The 18,341-nt window shown below is 35.1% G+C and overlaps 1 protein-coding gene across 8 annotated transcripts in view; it reads left to right on the plus strand.

The window, feature by feature from the left end:
• Window positions 1-18,341, plus strand: part of ECT2 (epithelial cell transforming 2) — a 97,384-nt gene that overhangs the window by 49,333 nt on the left and 29,710 nt on the right. For all 8 annotated transcript variants that reach the window (XM_053572473.1, XM_053572468.1, XM_053572470.1 and 5 more), the window contains 5 exons: window positions 6,525-6,644; window positions 8,937-9,005; window positions 10,393-10,503; window positions 12,445-12,541; window positions 14,804-14,885. In XM_053572473.1, coding sequence (XP_053428448.1) covers window positions 6,525-6,644; window positions 8,937-9,005; window positions 10,393-10,503; window positions 12,445-12,541; window positions 14,804-14,885 — 479 coding nt within the window. The remainder of the gene's footprint in view (window positions 1-6,524; window positions 6,645-8,936; window positions 9,006-10,392; window positions 10,504-12,444; window positions 12,542-14,803; window positions 14,886-18,341) is intronic.

Here is an 18,341-nt window from a genome sequence, read left to right on the forward strand (position 1 = left end):
CTTTTGCATGTATCTAACCAGTTCTTCCAGCACCATTTATTAAATAGGGATTCTTTTCTCCATTGCATGCTTTTGTTTGGTTTATCAAAGTTCAAATGGTGATATGTGGCTGCTTTCATCTCTAGTTCTCTATTTCGTAGGTCCGTGTCTCTATTTTTATGCCAGTACCATGTTGTTTTGATCATTATAGACTTGCAGTGTAACCTGAAATCTAGTAAAAGGTGCCTCACATTTGTTTTTATTTCTTAAAATTGTATTGGCTATTCAAGGTCTTTTTTTTGGTTGGTTCCATATGAAGCAAACTACTATTTTTTCAAGTTCTTCAAAGTATGACGTTGGTGCTTTGATGGGGATTGCATTAATCTCTAGTTCGCTTTAGGAAGTATGGACTTTTTAACAATGTTGATTCTTTCCCAGCCACAAGCATGGTATGTTCTTCCACTTAATGCTATTTTTTTCTTTAGGGTTTCATAGTTCTCTTTTTAGACTCTTCACATCCTTTGTTAGATATATTCCAGTATGTCATTTTCTTTGAAGTTACTGTGAGGGGTACTGTATCTTTAATTTTATTCTCTGCTTGACAGTTATTGCTATGTATGAAGGCTACTGATTTGTGGACATTGATTTTGTGTCCTGAGACCCTGCTGTATTCCTTGATCACTTCTAAGAGCTTCGTAGTTGAGTCTCTGGGGTTTTCCAGGTGTAAGATCATGTCATCCACAAAGAATGGGAGTTTGACCTCCTCTGTTTCCATTTGAATACCCTTGATGTCCTTCTCTTGCCTGATAGCAATGGTTAGGACTTCCCAGCACTGTGTTGAATAGCACTGGTGATAGTGGATGTCCTTGTCTGGTTCCAGTTCTAAGTGGAAATTTTCAGTTTACTCCATGATATTGGCTGTGGGTTTATTGTGGATGGCCTCTATCAGTTTAAGAAATGTCCCACCTAAGCCTATTTTCTTAAGTGTTCTTATCAAGAAAGGATGCTGGATATTGTCAAAAGCCTTTTCTGCAGTGGTTCTCAACCTGTGAGTCACGACCCCTTTGGGGGTCCAACGACCCTTTCACAGGGGTCGCCTAAATACATCCTGCATATCAGATATTTACATTATGATTCATAACAGTAGCAAAATTACAGTTATGAAGTAGCAGCGAAAATAATTTTATGGTTGGGGGTTGCTACAACGTGAGGAACTGTATTAAAGGGTCACGGAATTAGGAAAGTTCAGAACCACTGGCTTAGATATTCATGAATGATATTGGCTTATAGTTTTCCTTTTCTGTTGGGTCCTTTTCTGGTTTTGGAATCAGGGTGATACTTTGTAGAATGTGTTGGGGAGAATTCTATGTTTTGGAATGGGTTATGCAATATAGGTACTAGTTCCTCTTTGAAGGTTTGGTAGAATTTTGGTGTGAAACCATCTGGTCCAGTGCTTTTCTTTTTTGGGGAGATTTTGTATTGATGCAATTACAGTGCTTGATATAGGTCTATTGAAAATTTCTAATTCTTTCTAGTTGAATTTATGAAGGTAATATGTTTCTAGGTATTGGTCAATTTTCTCTACATTTTCAAATTTCTGGGCATAGAGTTTTTTCTAGTAATCATTGAGGATCTTTCGTATTTCTGTGGTATCTATTGTTAGTTCACCTTTTTTGTTTCTGATTGAGGTTATAGAGATCTTGCTTTTCTGTTTCTTGTTAGTCCGGCCAACAATTTATTGATTTCATTAATCTTTTCAAAGAACCAACATTTTGTTAGTCTGATTTTCTGAATGATTCTTACGTTCTTGATTTTTATTTAATTTTGCTCTTATTTTTGTTTTTTTCCTTCTGCTAAATTTGGGGTTGGAGTGTTCTTCCTTTTCTAGTTGCTTGAGATAGACCGTTAGATTGTTGACTTCCTCTCAGTTTTCTTAATGAAGGCATCTAATGCTATAAATTTGCCTCTTAGGACTGCTTTTACAGTATCCCACAGGTTTTGATGGCTTGCAGCTTCCTTCTTGTTTTGTTCAAGGAATCTAATGACTTTCTTCTTAATCTCATCCTTAACATACTTGTTCAGCATAAGCTTATTTAGTTTCCATGACTTTATGTGGGAATGAAGATTTCTGCTGATGTTGAGTTCAGCGTTTATTCCATGATGGTCTGAGAAGATACAAGGAATAATTTCTATTCTTTTCAATTTGTTGAGGTTAGATTTGTGCCCTAAGATATGATCAATTTTGGAGGATGATCCATGGGCTGATAAGAATTTGTACTCAGTTTTATTGTGATGAAATGTTCTTTTTTTTTTTTTTGTAGAGACAGAGTCTCACTTTATGGCCCTCGGTAGAGTGCCATGGCATCACACAGCTCACAGCAACCTCCAACTCCTGGGCTTAAGCAATTCTCTTGCCTCAGCCTCCTGAGTAGCTGGGACCACAGGCGCCCGCCACAACGCCCAGCTATTTTTTGGTTGCAGTTCAGCCGGGGCCGGGTTTGAACCCGCCACCCTCGGTATATGGGGCTGGCGCCTTACCGACTGAGCCACAGGCACCGCCCTGAAATGTTCTTTATATGTCTGTTAAGTCCATTTGTTCGGAGGTTTTGTTAAGTCCATTACTTCTTTGTTTAGTTTCTGCTTATAGGATATGTCCAGTTCTGTCAGGGGGATATTGAAATCTTGAACTATTATGGAGCTGGAAGATACTATATTGTTCAAGTTATTTAGGTTCGTTTTAAATATCTAAGAGCATTTAGGTTGAGTACATAAATGTTAATGATTGAAATCTCTTCATGTTGTATGCTTCCCTTGCAGTATGTATTGTCCATCATTGTCTTTCCTTATTTTTGTTGATTTAAATCCTTTGTTCTGCAAATAAGATTGCAATCCCTACTTTCTTCTGATTTCCATTTGCCTGTAATATTGTTTTCCATCTCTTCACCGTGAGTCTTGTTTTATCTTTAGAGGTTAGGTGTGTTTCCAGAAAGAGCAGATAATTGGGTTTGAGCTTTTGTTTCTAGGCAGCCGGACTGTGCCTCTTTAGAAGAGAACTCAACCCATTCACTTGTATTGAGAGAATTGCTAGGTATGGTAGAATTTTGGTCTTCTCGTTTTGTGGGGGTCCAGTGCTTAGTTTTATCCCTTGGGTCATTGTGGAAGCGAGGCTTTGTTCTTTAATTTCTAGATGTTTTTACTTTGGTGATGGACCATTGTACTGGTCAGTATGAAGATTGGCTGTGAGTACTTCCTGTTAAAATGGTCTAGCTGAGCAAATTTCCCCAACATTTGCATGTCAGTAAAATATTTGATATCTCTATCACATATGAAACTCAGTTTAGTAGGGTGCAGGATCCTGGGCTGGAAATTGTTTGTTTAAGTAGGTTAATGGCCAATGACCATCTTCTGGCTTGAAAAATTTCAGCTGAAAGGTCTGCTATCATCCTGATATTTTTCCCTTGGTAGGTAAGACTTACCTTATGTCTGGCTGCTTGAAGGATTTTCTCTTTTATGCTGTTTATGGCAAAGTTAATAACAATGTGTCTAGGAGACGCTTTGTTTGGATTGAATCATGCAGGGTTTCTCAAACTACTGTCTGAATTTCTGTCTGTTACAATGCTTGGGAAATTCTCCACCATGACATCTGGGAGTAGAGCATCAGTGCTTTAGGACCACCCTCTTCAGGAATCCCTATAATTTGAATGTTTGATATTTAGAGCTTGTGCTTGTTGCCCTTCTCCCACAGCATTGCTAAGCTCCCTTTCAAGGCTACAACATGGGAGTCTCTGAGGGCAGGCCTGTGAACACAAAACTGATTATGTCCTGGTGTCAGCCTAGTGTCACCCAATTTAAGGGAACTACTGTATTTTGCTGGAGTCCCTGCTGTAAAAGATGGGAATTGCTGCTGTCCCCCTCTGGAGGAGGTGAATCCCAGGACAGACACACATAACACCAAGTCCCCTTGGTACAAATAAATTCAAATTAGCTGTGAACCTGTGCCTCCCTCCTCCACCCAGGCGAGGCTTGTGGTGGTGGTATTGGTGGGGGGAAGTCTGCTGACTATTCCGATTGTTCTCACTCTGGTCTTCGAACATTCCTTATTGAAACAAGTTTGGAGAAGCCTTGGTCTTCCCCTCCCCACCACTGGCTGCAGACTGACACAATGTGGACTGGATATAATGTAGCCATCACCTACAGCTGGGAGGGGATCTGGTTTTTGGACCTTCCCAGGATAGGTCACCAAAGGCTAGGCCTGTGTCTCTCCAGGCAGGAGGGGAGCCTGGGGTCTCAGACAGAGACACTGGGCATGATCTCTCCAGAGGCCGGGGAAAAGGTTCCCCTTATCAGGAGTGAGATCACACCACAACAATGGAGTCACAATTTCCTCTGGCAATTGGCGAGGGAGTAGGCACTTAGCACAGCGGCCACACCATGCAGAGATCTCTCAGAGATCTCCTCAAACACACTGACCTCTGCAGTCTGTTCAGGCAACCAGAGAGTGGGGAGGGTGGGCTGTGGGCTCAGGACTGCAGAGAGAAAATTTGTTCACTTTTGTGCTGGACAGGAAGTGGACTCAGAGGTGGAAATTCCCAGGTACAGGAGAACTGGGACTTCATGGCTCTCTCCCATGGGGTGAGATGAGAGGTCCTTTTGCTCCCTGCTCTCTTGTGGAAAGCCTGTGTGTGGGTGGGGCATCTCCCTTCCCCTTGGGCACCAGGCATCTTCAGTCTACTTGCTCTGTACCTGACCTATGTTCTTTCTTATTCTTTCTTGCCCTCACAGTTTGTCTCTCAGGGGATGATGTGCACCTTGATTTCTTCTCCTTGTGCTCAACTCCCCAACCTCAACTTCTTCCAGTTCATTTCCGTGTAACTTTTCTTCTTATGGACAGGAGCTTCTGGTGAAAGCTGCCTCTAGTCGGCCATCTTGCCCCTCTCTGATTTGCAAATTCCTTTCCTGTTCCATAGTATGTCTTTTTATTCTGTTAAGTGTCTTTTGCTGAGAAAAAGTTTTAAATTTTTCTTTAAATCTAATTTATCAATTTTTTCATTTATACATCATGCTTGTGATATCATGTATATTGACACTTAGTCCTGGGGTGATGGTTTAGGCATGTAATCTCAACAGTTGCTTGAAGTTATAGTTCAAGATCAAACGGGGCAACATAGTAAGACCCTGTGTCTAAAAAATAAAAATAAAAAATTTAGCTGGGCATGGTGGCCCAGGGTTATAGTTCCACCTACTTAGGAGGGTGATGCAAGGGAATTGCCTGATTCCAGGAATGTGAGGCTGCAGGGAGCTTTGGTCATGCCACTGTACTCCAGCCTGCATGAGAGACTGAGACCCTGTCTCTTAAACAAACAACAACAACAAAAACCCCCAAAACTCTACCTATGCCTAAAGATTTTCTCCTATATTTTCATTTAAAAGTTTCACAGTTTTAGGTTTTATGCTTAGATTTATGATCCATTTTGGGTTATTTTTTGTATATGATATGTTTAGGCTGAGGGATAATTTTTGCTTATGGCCTATGGTGTTCTAATACCATTTGTTGAAAGACTATCTTTCCTCCATTGAATTGCTTTTGCACCTTTGCCAAAAATTGCTTGATTATATTTGTATGAGTTTGTTTCTGAGTGTTAATTCTGTTCTGTTATGTCTGTATTTCTCCCTTCCCTAATACCACAGAGTCTTGAATACTGTAGGTATATTGTAAGGAGTTGCTTTGCCTTTTTATATAAACTTTTATATAACTTGATTGACATCATGTTAAATCCATAGATCAATTTGGGGGAGAATTGACATTCATACTGTGTTGAATATTTCGATTGCTGACTATGTATCTATTTATTTAGGTTGTCTTTGTTTCATCAGTATTCTGTAGTTTTCAGCATCACATACATGTTTTACTTTTTATTTATACTTAGGTGTTTTAAATTATAAATGATGCTGCTTTTTAAATTTTGTTTTCCATTTGAAAATTAGAAGTGCGCTTATATGTGTGTGTACTCTTGTGTACATTAACTTTGTATGCTATGACCTTGCTAATTTCTTAGTGGTTTGAGTTTATTTCTTTTAATTTTTTGAATTGCTACAAGCAAAAATGTGGATACATACAGATCTTCTAGCTTCAAATGCAGTGTCTTTCTCCTAAACAAAGTTTCTACACTACATTTCTGAAACATTTGAGTACTTATATAAAGTCTGTCTGAAATAACTGCTTATTGCTTTCCTCCTTAGTAACTTGAGTAAAAAGTTATTCTTATACTAACAGTTTTAATAATGGATTTGTAGGACTGTGTGATAAACTTTTATTAGCTTCTAACATGGCATTTCATGACAAGATTACATATACATGTATACTTAAGTGTATAAATAAACAGAAGCAAATGGAAAATGTTATGAGAGAATTTCTCAATTTTAGGGAGAATTTTGTTGTTATTACTTTTTTGTTTTTCATTAACATCTTATCTGTCCTTTCTGACTATCTATGTTTTAGCTTTTTCTTTTTCCTGCAATCTACTTAGTCTTTTTTCTTCATTTAGTTATTTCAGGTACCATTGGAAGAGGAAGGACAACGTGGTGGGCCTATCCTTGCACCAGAAGAGATTAAGACCATTTTTGGCAGCATCCCAGATATCTTTGATGTACACACTAAAATAAAGGTAAATTTGTATATGTTACGTTGGTAGTAATTTTTTTGCATTGTTTATATTTTTATGATCTTTCAAGTACTTCTGATTAACTAATTAAGTTTTGTATCTAAAACTTCTTATTTAATTATTTTGAATGAATGGTCCCTTTGTTCTAGTATCCTGTTGATGCCTATTGTTTACTTATCTTGTGATTTTAATTCTAAAAATAAGGCATTAAGGTGTTATGGAATCTTCTATAGAGACATCTGACTCCAAGTACCATTTTTCTTAAGTTTCTATTGTTATTACTCTAAGGTTGTATATTTTTGTTTTGTTTTGTTTGTTTGAAAAACTCTAAAACTGTAAGGGACTTAAAGGTCATTTATTTCTTCTCCATGCATAGGCATAAAAATGTATAAACCATATAAAACAATGCTATACTCTTTTTAGTAATTTTCCTTTGATGAAAGGGCCATGATTTCCAGGTATCAATCTTTTATAAGAAAATAATTTTTGAATAGGTATAGCTGAACTCTATATTTCTTCTTATTTCTTCTTATTTTTCCTATGTGGTAGTTGAGCAAAATTTATCATTTTTCTCCGCAAATTAACCTGTCTTAATGTTTATTCTACATTCAATTAAAAAATTCAGTCTGAATTACAGAATATGTTTAAATACATTAAATTGCTTTTGAATTTAGTGCACATTATAAATGAGGCATGGTGCTCACCTGTTGTAATCCCAGCCCTGTGGGAGGCTGAGGAGGGAGAATTGCTTGAGCTCAGAAGTTTGAGACTTGCCTGAGCAAGACTGAGACCTGGACTCATAAATAAATGAAAATCCCAGCTGGGTGCCCCTGTGAGCGCCTATAATCCCAGTGGTTTCTGGAGGCTGAGGCAGCGGGATGCCCACAAACGAGTCTGAGGTTGCAGAGAGCTATGTTGCCATTGCACTTTGCTCAGGTTATAGTGTGGGACTCAATCTCAACAACACAACAAAAAAAGAAGCAAAGACATAAAAATAAAAAATAAGCAAGGAAATAAAAAACATTATAGAAGCTTTATAATATAGTAAAAATGCAACTTAACAATTGCTTGCCCTTTTGTATTTTATCAAAATCTTTTATCATATTTCATGTAGTAGTTAAGAATGTGAACTCTGAAATAAAACAGATTTGAGATTGAAGTCAGGTGACTCTAAGTGCATTGGTTTTCTTATCTGTAAAATGGAGAAGATGGTAATGTCTGACTATTATAATGAAAATAGTTGAAATGGTGGGGTTTCTTTTGTTTTTCTTGCTCTGCCTGGGCGAGAGTGCAGTGGCATCATCATTGCTTACAGAAACCTCATGCTTCTGCCTCAGCTCCTGAGTAGCTGGGAATATAGGTGTGTCCCATATAACAGTGTCTTGTTATATTGCTCAGGCTGGTCTCAAATCTCTGTCCTCCCTCCTTTGCCTCCCAAAAGTGCTATGATTAGAGGCATGAGCCACTGTACCCAGCCTCAATGTCTTTTCTTAACTTAAAAGCTGATTTCAATCCTGTAGCTAAAGCATCTTATTTAACACTAGCCGTTAAAGACTGTAATCTGTAACTGGGGCCTGCAAATTTTAAATATGGTAAATATTTTAAGGCTTGCAAGTCATATAGTTTCTGTCACAACTCCTCACTTTGTCATTGTACAGTAGAAGGCTACAGACAGTGTGTAAATGAATGAGTGTGGTTGTGTTCCATTAAAACTTTTTACCAAAACAGCAGCAGGTTGGATTTTGCCTGTGAACCATACTTCCCTAATCTGTGGTCTATAAAATTCTTCATAGTCATTCTAAAATATTACGTATTTGTAAAAATTTAGAAGACATTTAAATGCTTTATAAGACAGCCATTTGGAAGGCTAAGGAGAGAGAATTGCTTGAGCACATAAGTTTGAGGTTGCAGTGAGCAATGATGATGCTCTTGTATCCCGGCCTAGTGACCCTATGTCTCAGAAAAGAAAACAAAAAGCCAAAAAGAAAAGATAGTAAGCTATTGCATCATACTGGGAAATATGGCTTTAGTCTTACTGATTAGACACTATATTTTCTTTTTTATTTATTTATTTTAGACACTATATTTTCCTTCTTATTTTTCAAAGGATATTTTCTTTGCCTTCAAAAAGTTAATTTCATGTTGAAGAGAAAGAATGGGATATTAATTATTTTGTGCATCAAATTAAGACACTTTTTAAAAGTGCTTCTTGCCAATGAATATCTTGGAAATATTAAAAGATATGTAAGGGGCTATCAAGTTTAATCTTAAATGTTTACATATGTGCTATTTCAGGATGATCTTGAAGACCTTATGGTGAATTGGGATGAAAGCAAAAGCATTGGTGACATTTTTCTTAAATATGTAAGTGTATTTCTTTTCTGAGTTTCTGGATTAAAGAATCGTCTGATCAAGGACTGCCAGGAACTGAAATTTACCTGTTTAAATGTGAGAGATTTTAAAAGTTTGACATGGTCATGTTTATAAAATATACTGGAAATGTTCTTGTCCACTAAAACGTATCTATGTACAACTTAACACTTTTTTAATAGCTCAAGATCATCATTATAAAAATATTGATTATTGCATCGTGCTATCATTGTTTTGCTATATATAAAATTACTTAACAATTTTTTAATAGCTCAAGATCATCACTATAAGAATACTGATTATTGCATTGTGCTATCATTGTTTTGCTATATATAAAATTATTTGCCTTTCATAAATGGCCATGGATTCCGATTTTTTGACATTTTCTACAATTAAAATTTTTTTCTCTTCATTGACACTACCTTTTGGTGTTATTGTGTCTGTTTCTGTTTAACATATTGATTGCCACACTAGAAAAAAATTTATTTCCTTGGAAATAAAGTTTTATTATGAAAATATAAGGTCAAGAGACCCATGAATTATATATGCTTTATGAGGTCTCAAAACTAGCATAAGTTTAGTACAGCTCACGGGGCATTTAATGTGTTAAAAGACTTCTAATGAAATGCTTTTTTTTGTTGTTGTTGGGGGTTCATTGAGTGAACTTGCTTCTTTACTAAGATGAGAACCACACAACTTAAGTTTTATAAAATAAATTCATTTTAATGAATCACTGTGAATAGGACTTATACGTTAATCTTTGTATCAGATTTGTAAGTTTCAGTTCCTCAAGTACTGGCACGTTATACTTAATATTTTTCTTTTCTGAGTCCTATCCCCAACCTTGTTCTTTATCAAGTAGTCTTAGGTATTTTTTTCTGGTTGATTGAGAATTCCAAATATGTAAATCTTTACTGCATTATCTTTTTTTATACCTATTCAGATTTTTTATACATTCTCCATTTGCCAAGACATTTTTCATTTTCTTGCTTGCATTTGGATAGTAAGATTGATCTTTTAATAGTGATTTGGACTCTTAGATTCTGTATGCATCAGGCCTAATTGAATTGCTATCCTATGATCTTACAGAAATTTTTGTCATGTTTGTATTAATGCAGTAGGCTTTAATATACTTTTATTTCTTTCTGTGTCTTTATTTACTTTTCAGTTTATGCTTTGTCTACCAAGTGATGTATTTTCTTTAGCAATTAAGTTTTTACTAAGAACTTTCTAAGATGAAATTAGGCATATAATTTCAGAAAAAAATTATTTTAAACTTCTTTTTTTTGCACCCAATATGTCAGATTATATCATTTCCTTGTCTCTGATGGTGAAAAGCATAACAAATTAATCGTATTTCCCCCCTCTTTCTTCTTTCTAGTCAAAAGATTTGGTAAAAACCTACCCGCCCTTTGTAAACTTCTTTGAAATGAGCAAGGAAACAATTATTAAATGTGAAAAACAGAAACCAAGATTTCACGCATTTCTCAAGGTAACTACAGTTCTTTCAAACACAAATCTGATAATCATTTCCGAAGGAATTCATTAAAATTACAAAAAATGTAGATTATAACTTTAGTTGAAATGTATCCATGTAACAACATGTTAAATGTTCATGTATTAATTTTAGTTGTACCTGTGAGTGACAATGGTTTTTACCTTTAGAATATTTGATGTATTAGGGAGCAGGAGCCAAGAGGCAGCTGAATGAATGAGAATGTTGCATGTAGTTATTTTTAAAAAGGAAAAAAAAAGTTATACATATTTTAGCCCTCAAAGCACCTACAGATTTTCCAGAGAGGTTTTGTTGTGTCTTTAGTGATTTTTTTTTTTTTCCTTTTACAGATGCCTTACATTGTTTATCCAATGGTATTAATGTAATTAATATTTTGAAACTTTTTTCTTATGAACAATGTAGACAGAAGAGAAAGTGAAGATGAGCCAGCTATATGGGGTGTGAAGAGGGACTCACTCCTGATAAGGCATTAACTCTTGTCTGGCCATGAGGTCATTTTTGGCCCTGGAAGATTATCTAATCCCAATAATTTGCCAGAGAGCAACCCGCATCCCACTTCTTTTTTTCTTTTCTTTTAAAAAATTAATTAATTAATTTTTGCCTGGCCTTTTTTTTTTAAGTAAATCATAACTTTGTATATTGATGCATTTATGGGGTTCAGTGTACTGCTTTGATATACAATGTGAAATGCTTACATTGAACTAAGTAACACATTCATCACAGTTATACTCGTTTCTTAATAGTTTTGAAATGTACCATTGCATCATGCACATTAGGTAAGGTCCCCCGGAATACTCTCCCTCCTCTCATATCCCCATCCCCTTCCCTTCCCTCTCTCCTCTTTTCTTCCCCTTTCTGGACTATAGTTATGTTTTGCCATTCGTATGAGTATGTAGGTGGTTATATATTGATTTCATAGTAGTAGTGAGTATATTGGATACTTTTCCCCCATTCTTGAGATACTTTACTAAGATGAATATGTTCCAGCTCCATCCAGGTAAACATAAAAGATGTGAAGTCTCCATCTTTTTTATGGCTGCATAGTATTCCATGGTGTACATATACCACAATTTGTTAATCCATTCATGGGTTGATAGGCACTTGGGCTGTTTCTATGTTGTGGCAATTATGAATTGGGCTGCAGTAAACATTCTGGTGCAAATGTCTTTGTTGTAAGATAATTTTTGATCATCTGGTTATATACCTAGTAGAGGAATTGCAGGATCGAACGGTAGGTCTACTTTTAGTTCCTTGTGTTCTCCAGACTTCTTTCCAAAAAGGTAGTATTAGCTTGCATTCCCACCAGCAGTGTAGAAGCGTTCCCTTCTCTCCGCATCCACGCCAACATCTGTAGTTTTGGGATTTTGTGATGTGAGCTAATATTACTGGAGTTAGATGATATCTCAAAGTGGTTTTGATTTGCATTTCTCTGATGATTAAGGATGATGAGCATTTTTTCATGTGTTTGTAGGCCATGCGCCTGTCTTCATCAGAGAAGTTTCTGTTCAAGTCTCTTGCCCACATAGAAATGGGGTTATTCTTTTTTTGATTAGTTTGAGTTCTCTGTAGAGTCTAGTTATCAGACAAGAATCATAACCTGCAAAAAGCATAACCAGAAGCATAACCTGCAAAAATCTCCCATTCTGAAGTTTGTTTTACTTACTGTGTTCTTGGCTGTGCAAAAGCTTTTTCGTTTGACCAGATCCCAGTAATGTATTTTTGGTGTTGCTTCAATTCCCTGGGCGGTCCTCATAAAATATTCTCCCGGGCCAATTTCTTCAAGTGTTTTCCCTGCACTGTCTCATCCTACTTCTTTATTAGTTCTTATTGGGGACACTAATGATGTAATCTAATAAATGTAGAAAACCTTTGAAGAAAACCTTTTCTTAAATTGTTAAATAAATTAATTCTTTTCAGATAAACCAAGCCAAACCAGAATGTGGACGGCAAAGCCTTGTTGAACTTCTTATTCGACCAGTACAGAGGTTACCAAGTGTTGCATTACTTTTAAATGGTACTTGTCTAATCTGCTATCAGATTACTTTAGAGAATTTCTTGGAATCCTTTTTTTTTAAAAAGTTGAAATTCTTCTCATTTTCAGTTTCTTAGATTTCAGCATAAAAGTTTATATATCTTTATAAATATGGACAACATCTTTATGGATAATGTGGAGAAATAGTTACTAGTACTACAAAAATTTGAACTGGTCGGAAATTATTTGTTCTGGTATCATTTACAGGCAGTTCCTGGGTTACAAATGAGATAGGTTCCAAGATTTTTTTTCTTTTCTTTCTTTTTGTAGTTTTTTGGCCGGGGCCAGGTTTGAACCTGCCATCTCTGGTATGTGGGGCCGGCACCCTACTCCTTTGAGCCACAGGTGCCACCCTATAGATTTTTTTCCTAAGTTGAATTTGTATGTAAGTTGGAATAGGCACATTTATGTATTACCTGTAAGTTCTTAAGTGCAAGTAATATATATCAGATGTTTGTGATGTGTGGACTGCCTGTGTATTGACTAGTACTCTAAGTACTTTTGTCTTTTCATTTAAAAGTCTTCCTCTATTTCGTGATGTGTCAGTAATTCAGAATCAATCTATATCCAAGTATTCACAAAAGTCACCCACAAAATCAAGGAGAGAGCTGATTCATATGTCCCAAGTTTTTTTAGTCCTTTTCTGCGTTTTAGTGAAGTTCTGTATACTTGGTCATCTAGTCTTTTTCTTTTTTTTTTTTTTTCTTTTGCCTTGGGTTCAGAATACCCTTGAAACATCTATAGAGCTTTAACTTCAGATATCAGTAGAAGGGAGATTTACAACAGAGTTTTTATGAATAAATTTTGCCTGTGGTTAAAAATAATCATATGTATATTCACATTTAGCTAAAGTAGTGAGTATTTTTAAGGCAGTGTTAGTTTTTGTTAGGCAAGTTTGAAAACTCAAATGTGAGCAGGAATAAATTTGTAATAAACCATTTTGATCCCTAACTTTAACTACAATACTATGTACAGCAGATAAGGGAGCTAATTTTGTGACTGTTTAATCTATTTTTTTTTTTGTAAAATACTTTGGTTAGTATATGAATTATAGTACCAACTTAAAAAATTGATATTTTTTTATTTTCCTAGTGTTATCTAATATATTTGAGAATTACTAGCCTATAAGATAATTTCTCCACTCTTTAATAAAAGCTATTTTGTATATTATATGGAGAATATAGGAATACATTTCCAAGTTTCCAAAACATTGTATTTTTTTTGCTGATTTGTGTATCTTACTGTTTCATTAAGAACTTATAGAAATCCATCAAATGTCATGATAAAATGAACTTGGGTTCTAAGTTTTATTCTTATTATTTCACATAAGCAATTAGGTTGACGTGGACTAGGTTGAGCTTTGATTTTGCTAAGAATATGCTGAGGATGGCAGAGGGATCATAATAAACAACCTGGATAGGAAAAGTCTGTCTGTTTCATATGTTTCTGTAAAACAACGAAACCTGTGTTTAAGGACACCAGATAACTTTCTGTCATGTAGCCATGGGCCCCAATATGCAATATGATACAGATAATGATTTCTGAGCTAAGGAACATGTGCTTTTATTCAGCACCATGGAGAGGGCTTAAGGAATCTAGTAGTTCCCAAGCATTACTAGAAGGGATTGGGACAGAGGTGCAAGAAAATCTGTGATATGTGTTCTGAAAATTTAGTCAATAAAAAAAGTGTGGAAACCTTAATGATATGTAACAGGATCTTTGTAGGGAATGTTATTTAAAACTGTTTATGTTTTTTTGGCTTGGTGCCGGTAGCATAGTGGTTACAGTGCCAGCCACATACACTGAGACTGGCGGGTTCGAACCCGGCCTGTGCCAGCCAAACAACAATGACAACTGCAATAAAACATAGGCGGGCGCCTGTAGTCCCAGCTATTTGGGAGGCTGAGGCAAGGGAATCGCTTGCTGTGATGCCATGGTACTCTACCGAGGGCGACATAGTGAGACTCTTGTCTCAAAAAAGAAAAAAGAATAAAACTGTTTAGCTTTTATTAAGATTAGATATTATCTTTTAAAATTAATCAGTGCATACGTATTGTCGAGATAGCATTTTTTAAGTCTTAGATGGGAAACCACTGAATTTTTTTTTTTTTTTTTTATTGTTGGGGATTCATTGAGGGTACAATAAGCCAGGTTACACTGATTGCAATTGTTAGGTAAAGTCCCTCTTGCAATCATGTCCACTGAATTCTTTTTAATTATGGAAAAACCATTTTATTATTACAGATCTTAAGAAGCATACAACTGATGAAAATCCTGACAAAGGCACTTTAGAAAAAGCTATTGGATCACTAAAGGAAGTAATGACGTAAGTACTTTATTTCCAATTTTGATTGTTTTTAGATTTAGAATGGAATTGATGAAATAATTAGATTCATAAATGGAGCAAAAAATATCAATAGCAAATTTTTATAAAGTGTCATCTGAAGTATTTTTCTAATAGTGTGGTTATACATTAAAATGAGAAGTATTGTAAGAATACAATGGGAAGTATTGTAAGAATACACCGATCAATCAAAATTTATATTTCTGGAGATAATTAAGCTGTTATGCCTAGAGAATAATGGTTTAGAAAATTAAAAATGTTACAAGTACACAAATAGACATTTTCCTCATTTATCTCCAGTTATAGCTCATTTTTATTTTTATATTGATATGAACTGCCCACATGTTAAATGAAAAAAGGTGTATATTTCCAGTGTAAAAGCAAAAAACAGGATGTATAATTTTTTTTTTTTCAAATTTATTTTTTTATTTTTATTTCTTTGTTGTTTTTTGAGACAGAATTTTAGCTGTTGCCCTGGGTAGAGTACTGTGGTGTCAACTTGGGCTCAAGTGATCCTCTTGCCTCAGTTTTTCTATTTTTAGTAGAGATGGGGTCTCGCTTTTGCTTAGGCTGGTCTTGAATTTGTGAGCTCAAGCAATCCACCCACCTTGGCCTCCCAGAATGCTAGGATTATAGGGTGAGGCACCTCACTTGGCCAATTTTAGTTTTCACTTTTTGTTTTTTACCTAGATTTTTATGGACTTAAATTGGCAGGATTGGTTAGAGTTGTATTAAAAGTGCGTCTTTTAATGAAATGAAATTGATTTGGAGAGCTTAAGCATTAAATGTAGGCTGCTTACTCTGGATTTAACTTAGCAATAGGTCTGTTCTGATCAGAAATAATCTTCTGTTATGATCAGAGTGAAAAACTTGACATTAACACTTTTGCGTCAGAGAAGGTACTTAAATTCTCTGGACTTTATGTATCAGTGCATTTAGTAGATGTTAGGATTTCAGAGATTTCATGAGGTGTTTTGATTGAGTTTTCATAAAGACTATATGAAAGAGTTTTCTTAAATACTTGCAAGGAGCTCTTAAGGAGCTCTAGATAGAGAGTCCAGTGGAGACCTCTCTCATTCAAGAGATTAATGCTCAAATTGGCTAATACCATCTTGTGTTGCTGCTGGAAGAGTTATATGTACCCTTCTTCCTTAAAGACCATCCATCATAGGGTTATTAAGTGGCCTCATTTCAATATTGTGTCTCGAGGAATAGGGGGAGGCACAAAGAGAGGGAGAGGGATGGAGGAGTGGCTGTTTAGTGGTGTACTCAGAACATACACATTTAACAATTAACAATTAAGTTTGATGTCTTATATGGGTACCAGTCCTTGGTCCCCACAACTATAGTGTTTGAAATGCCAAAATTCACTGATCATAGATCATAACAATAATGAAAAAGTTTGAAATGTTACAAGAATTGGCAAAATGTGACAAAGACACAAAGTGATCAGGTGGTGTTGAAAAATGGTCCACTAGACTTGCTTGACTCAATGTTGATAGAAACTGTGAATTTGTAAAAATGCAGTATCTGGGAAATTCGGTAAAGTGAAACACAATAAAATGAGGTATGCATAGCCGTACCTTGTATGATTTTACTTGTAATGAAACCAGACAGCATGGTCTCTTATCTGGTTTTTATTTATTTATTTATTTTGGTCTGTGACGTAGAGGGTGTTTTGTCTGTTTTTTTACTCAGCATAATTATTTTGAGATTATTTCTTATTGCTTATTTTAATAGTTTATTTATTTTTGTTTTTTATCATGTGGTTATATTACAGTCCATTCAGCCATTTTCACATTGATGGACATTTCTTTCGAATGTTTCCAGTTTCTGGCTATTATAAATAAAGCTGATGTCAACATTTGTGAACAAGTCTTTATTTAGATAAATGATTTTATTTCTCATGAATAAACTCCTTAAGAGGAGTGGAAAGTTAGATGATAGGTGTATTGTGCATAAGCTTCCCTAAGAACCTGCCAAACTATTGTTAATAATATTTTGTATTCCCACTAATGTGTGGTGTTCCAGAGTCTCCGTGTCCATACCAGCACTTGGGATAGCCAGTCATCGTTTAATTTGTGGCATCTAATAGATGCATAGTGATGTGTCATTGTAGTTTGGATTTGCATTTTCCTAATGACAAATGATGTTGGGCATCTTTTTGTGTGTTTTTTGAGATCATATCTTTTTTATTGATAAGCCTTTTCAAACCTTTTATCTATTTGTTTTAAAATTGGAGTTTTCATATAATTGAATTTTGAGAGCTTTTTGTATATATGCAGTTAAAGGGCTTTGTCAGATATGTGACTTACAAATACTTTCTACTCTTCTGTAGATTATTTTTTCTGTTTCTTGCAAAAACAGGCAAAAAACTTTTAAAATCTAGTTTGTTAATTTTTTAAAAATGGTTGGTACATCACTTTATGTAAGAAATCTTATTCTCACCCAAGTTCACAAGGACTTTTCCTGTTTACCTCGAGAAAGTTTGTTCTAGTCTTTAGGTAAAAAATCACTTAGGTCTATAATTTATTTTGAGTTAGTTTTTATATATGGGGTATGGATCAAAATTACTTTTTTAAAATAAGGAAATCTGTTTTAGCACTAGTTATTGAAAAGAATATTTTCTCTCCTCTGAATTATTTTGTACCTTTGTTGAAAACCAGCTAACCATAAATGTAAGTGTTTATTTCTGGACTCTCAGCTCTGTATCATACATCCATGTTTATGCTTATGCCAGTACCAAACCTCCTTAATTACTGTACTTTCCCAGTCTGGAATTGGGAAATGCCTTCCAACTTTGTTCTTCTTTGGGGTATGGATCAAAATTACTTTTTTAAAATAAGGAAATCTGTTTTAGCACTAGTTATTGAAAAGAATATTTTCTCTCCTCTGAATTATTTTGTACCTTTGTTGAAAACCAGCTAACCATAAATGTAAGTGTTTATTTCTGGACTCTCAGCTCTGTATCATACATCCATGTTTATGCTTATGCCAGTACCAAACCTCCTTAATTACTGTACTTTCCCAGTCTGGAATTGGGAAATGCCTTCCAATTTTGTTCTTCCTTGTGGTAATTATTTTGGATATTTTGGGGCTCTTAGATTTGTGTATGGTTTTTAGGATTATCATCAGTTTCTAAAAACAACAACAGCAAAAATGAGATCATTTGAGCAGGAATTTTATTAAATCTGTAGATTTAATAAGATATTTCTTGCAATATCTTACCAATATTTAATCTTCTGATCTGGAAACATATATTTTCATTTATTCTATAATTTCAACTATATTTTGTGGTTTTTAGTTTATAGGTATTGGTGGCATTTATCTAACTTTTTCTTAAGGATTTTTTTGATGGCTATGGTAAATGGATTTACTTTCTTAATTTCATGTTTTGATTGATTATTGCTAGCATATAGAAATATAATAACATTTTAT

Source organism: Nycticebus coucang, chromosome 20, assembly GCF_027406575.1.
Source record: "Nycticebus coucang isolate mNycCou1 chromosome 20, mNycCou1.pri, whole genome shotgun sequence".
NCBI classification, from domain to species: Eukaryota; Metazoa; Chordata; class Mammalia; order Primates; family Lorisidae; genus Nycticebus; species Nycticebus coucang.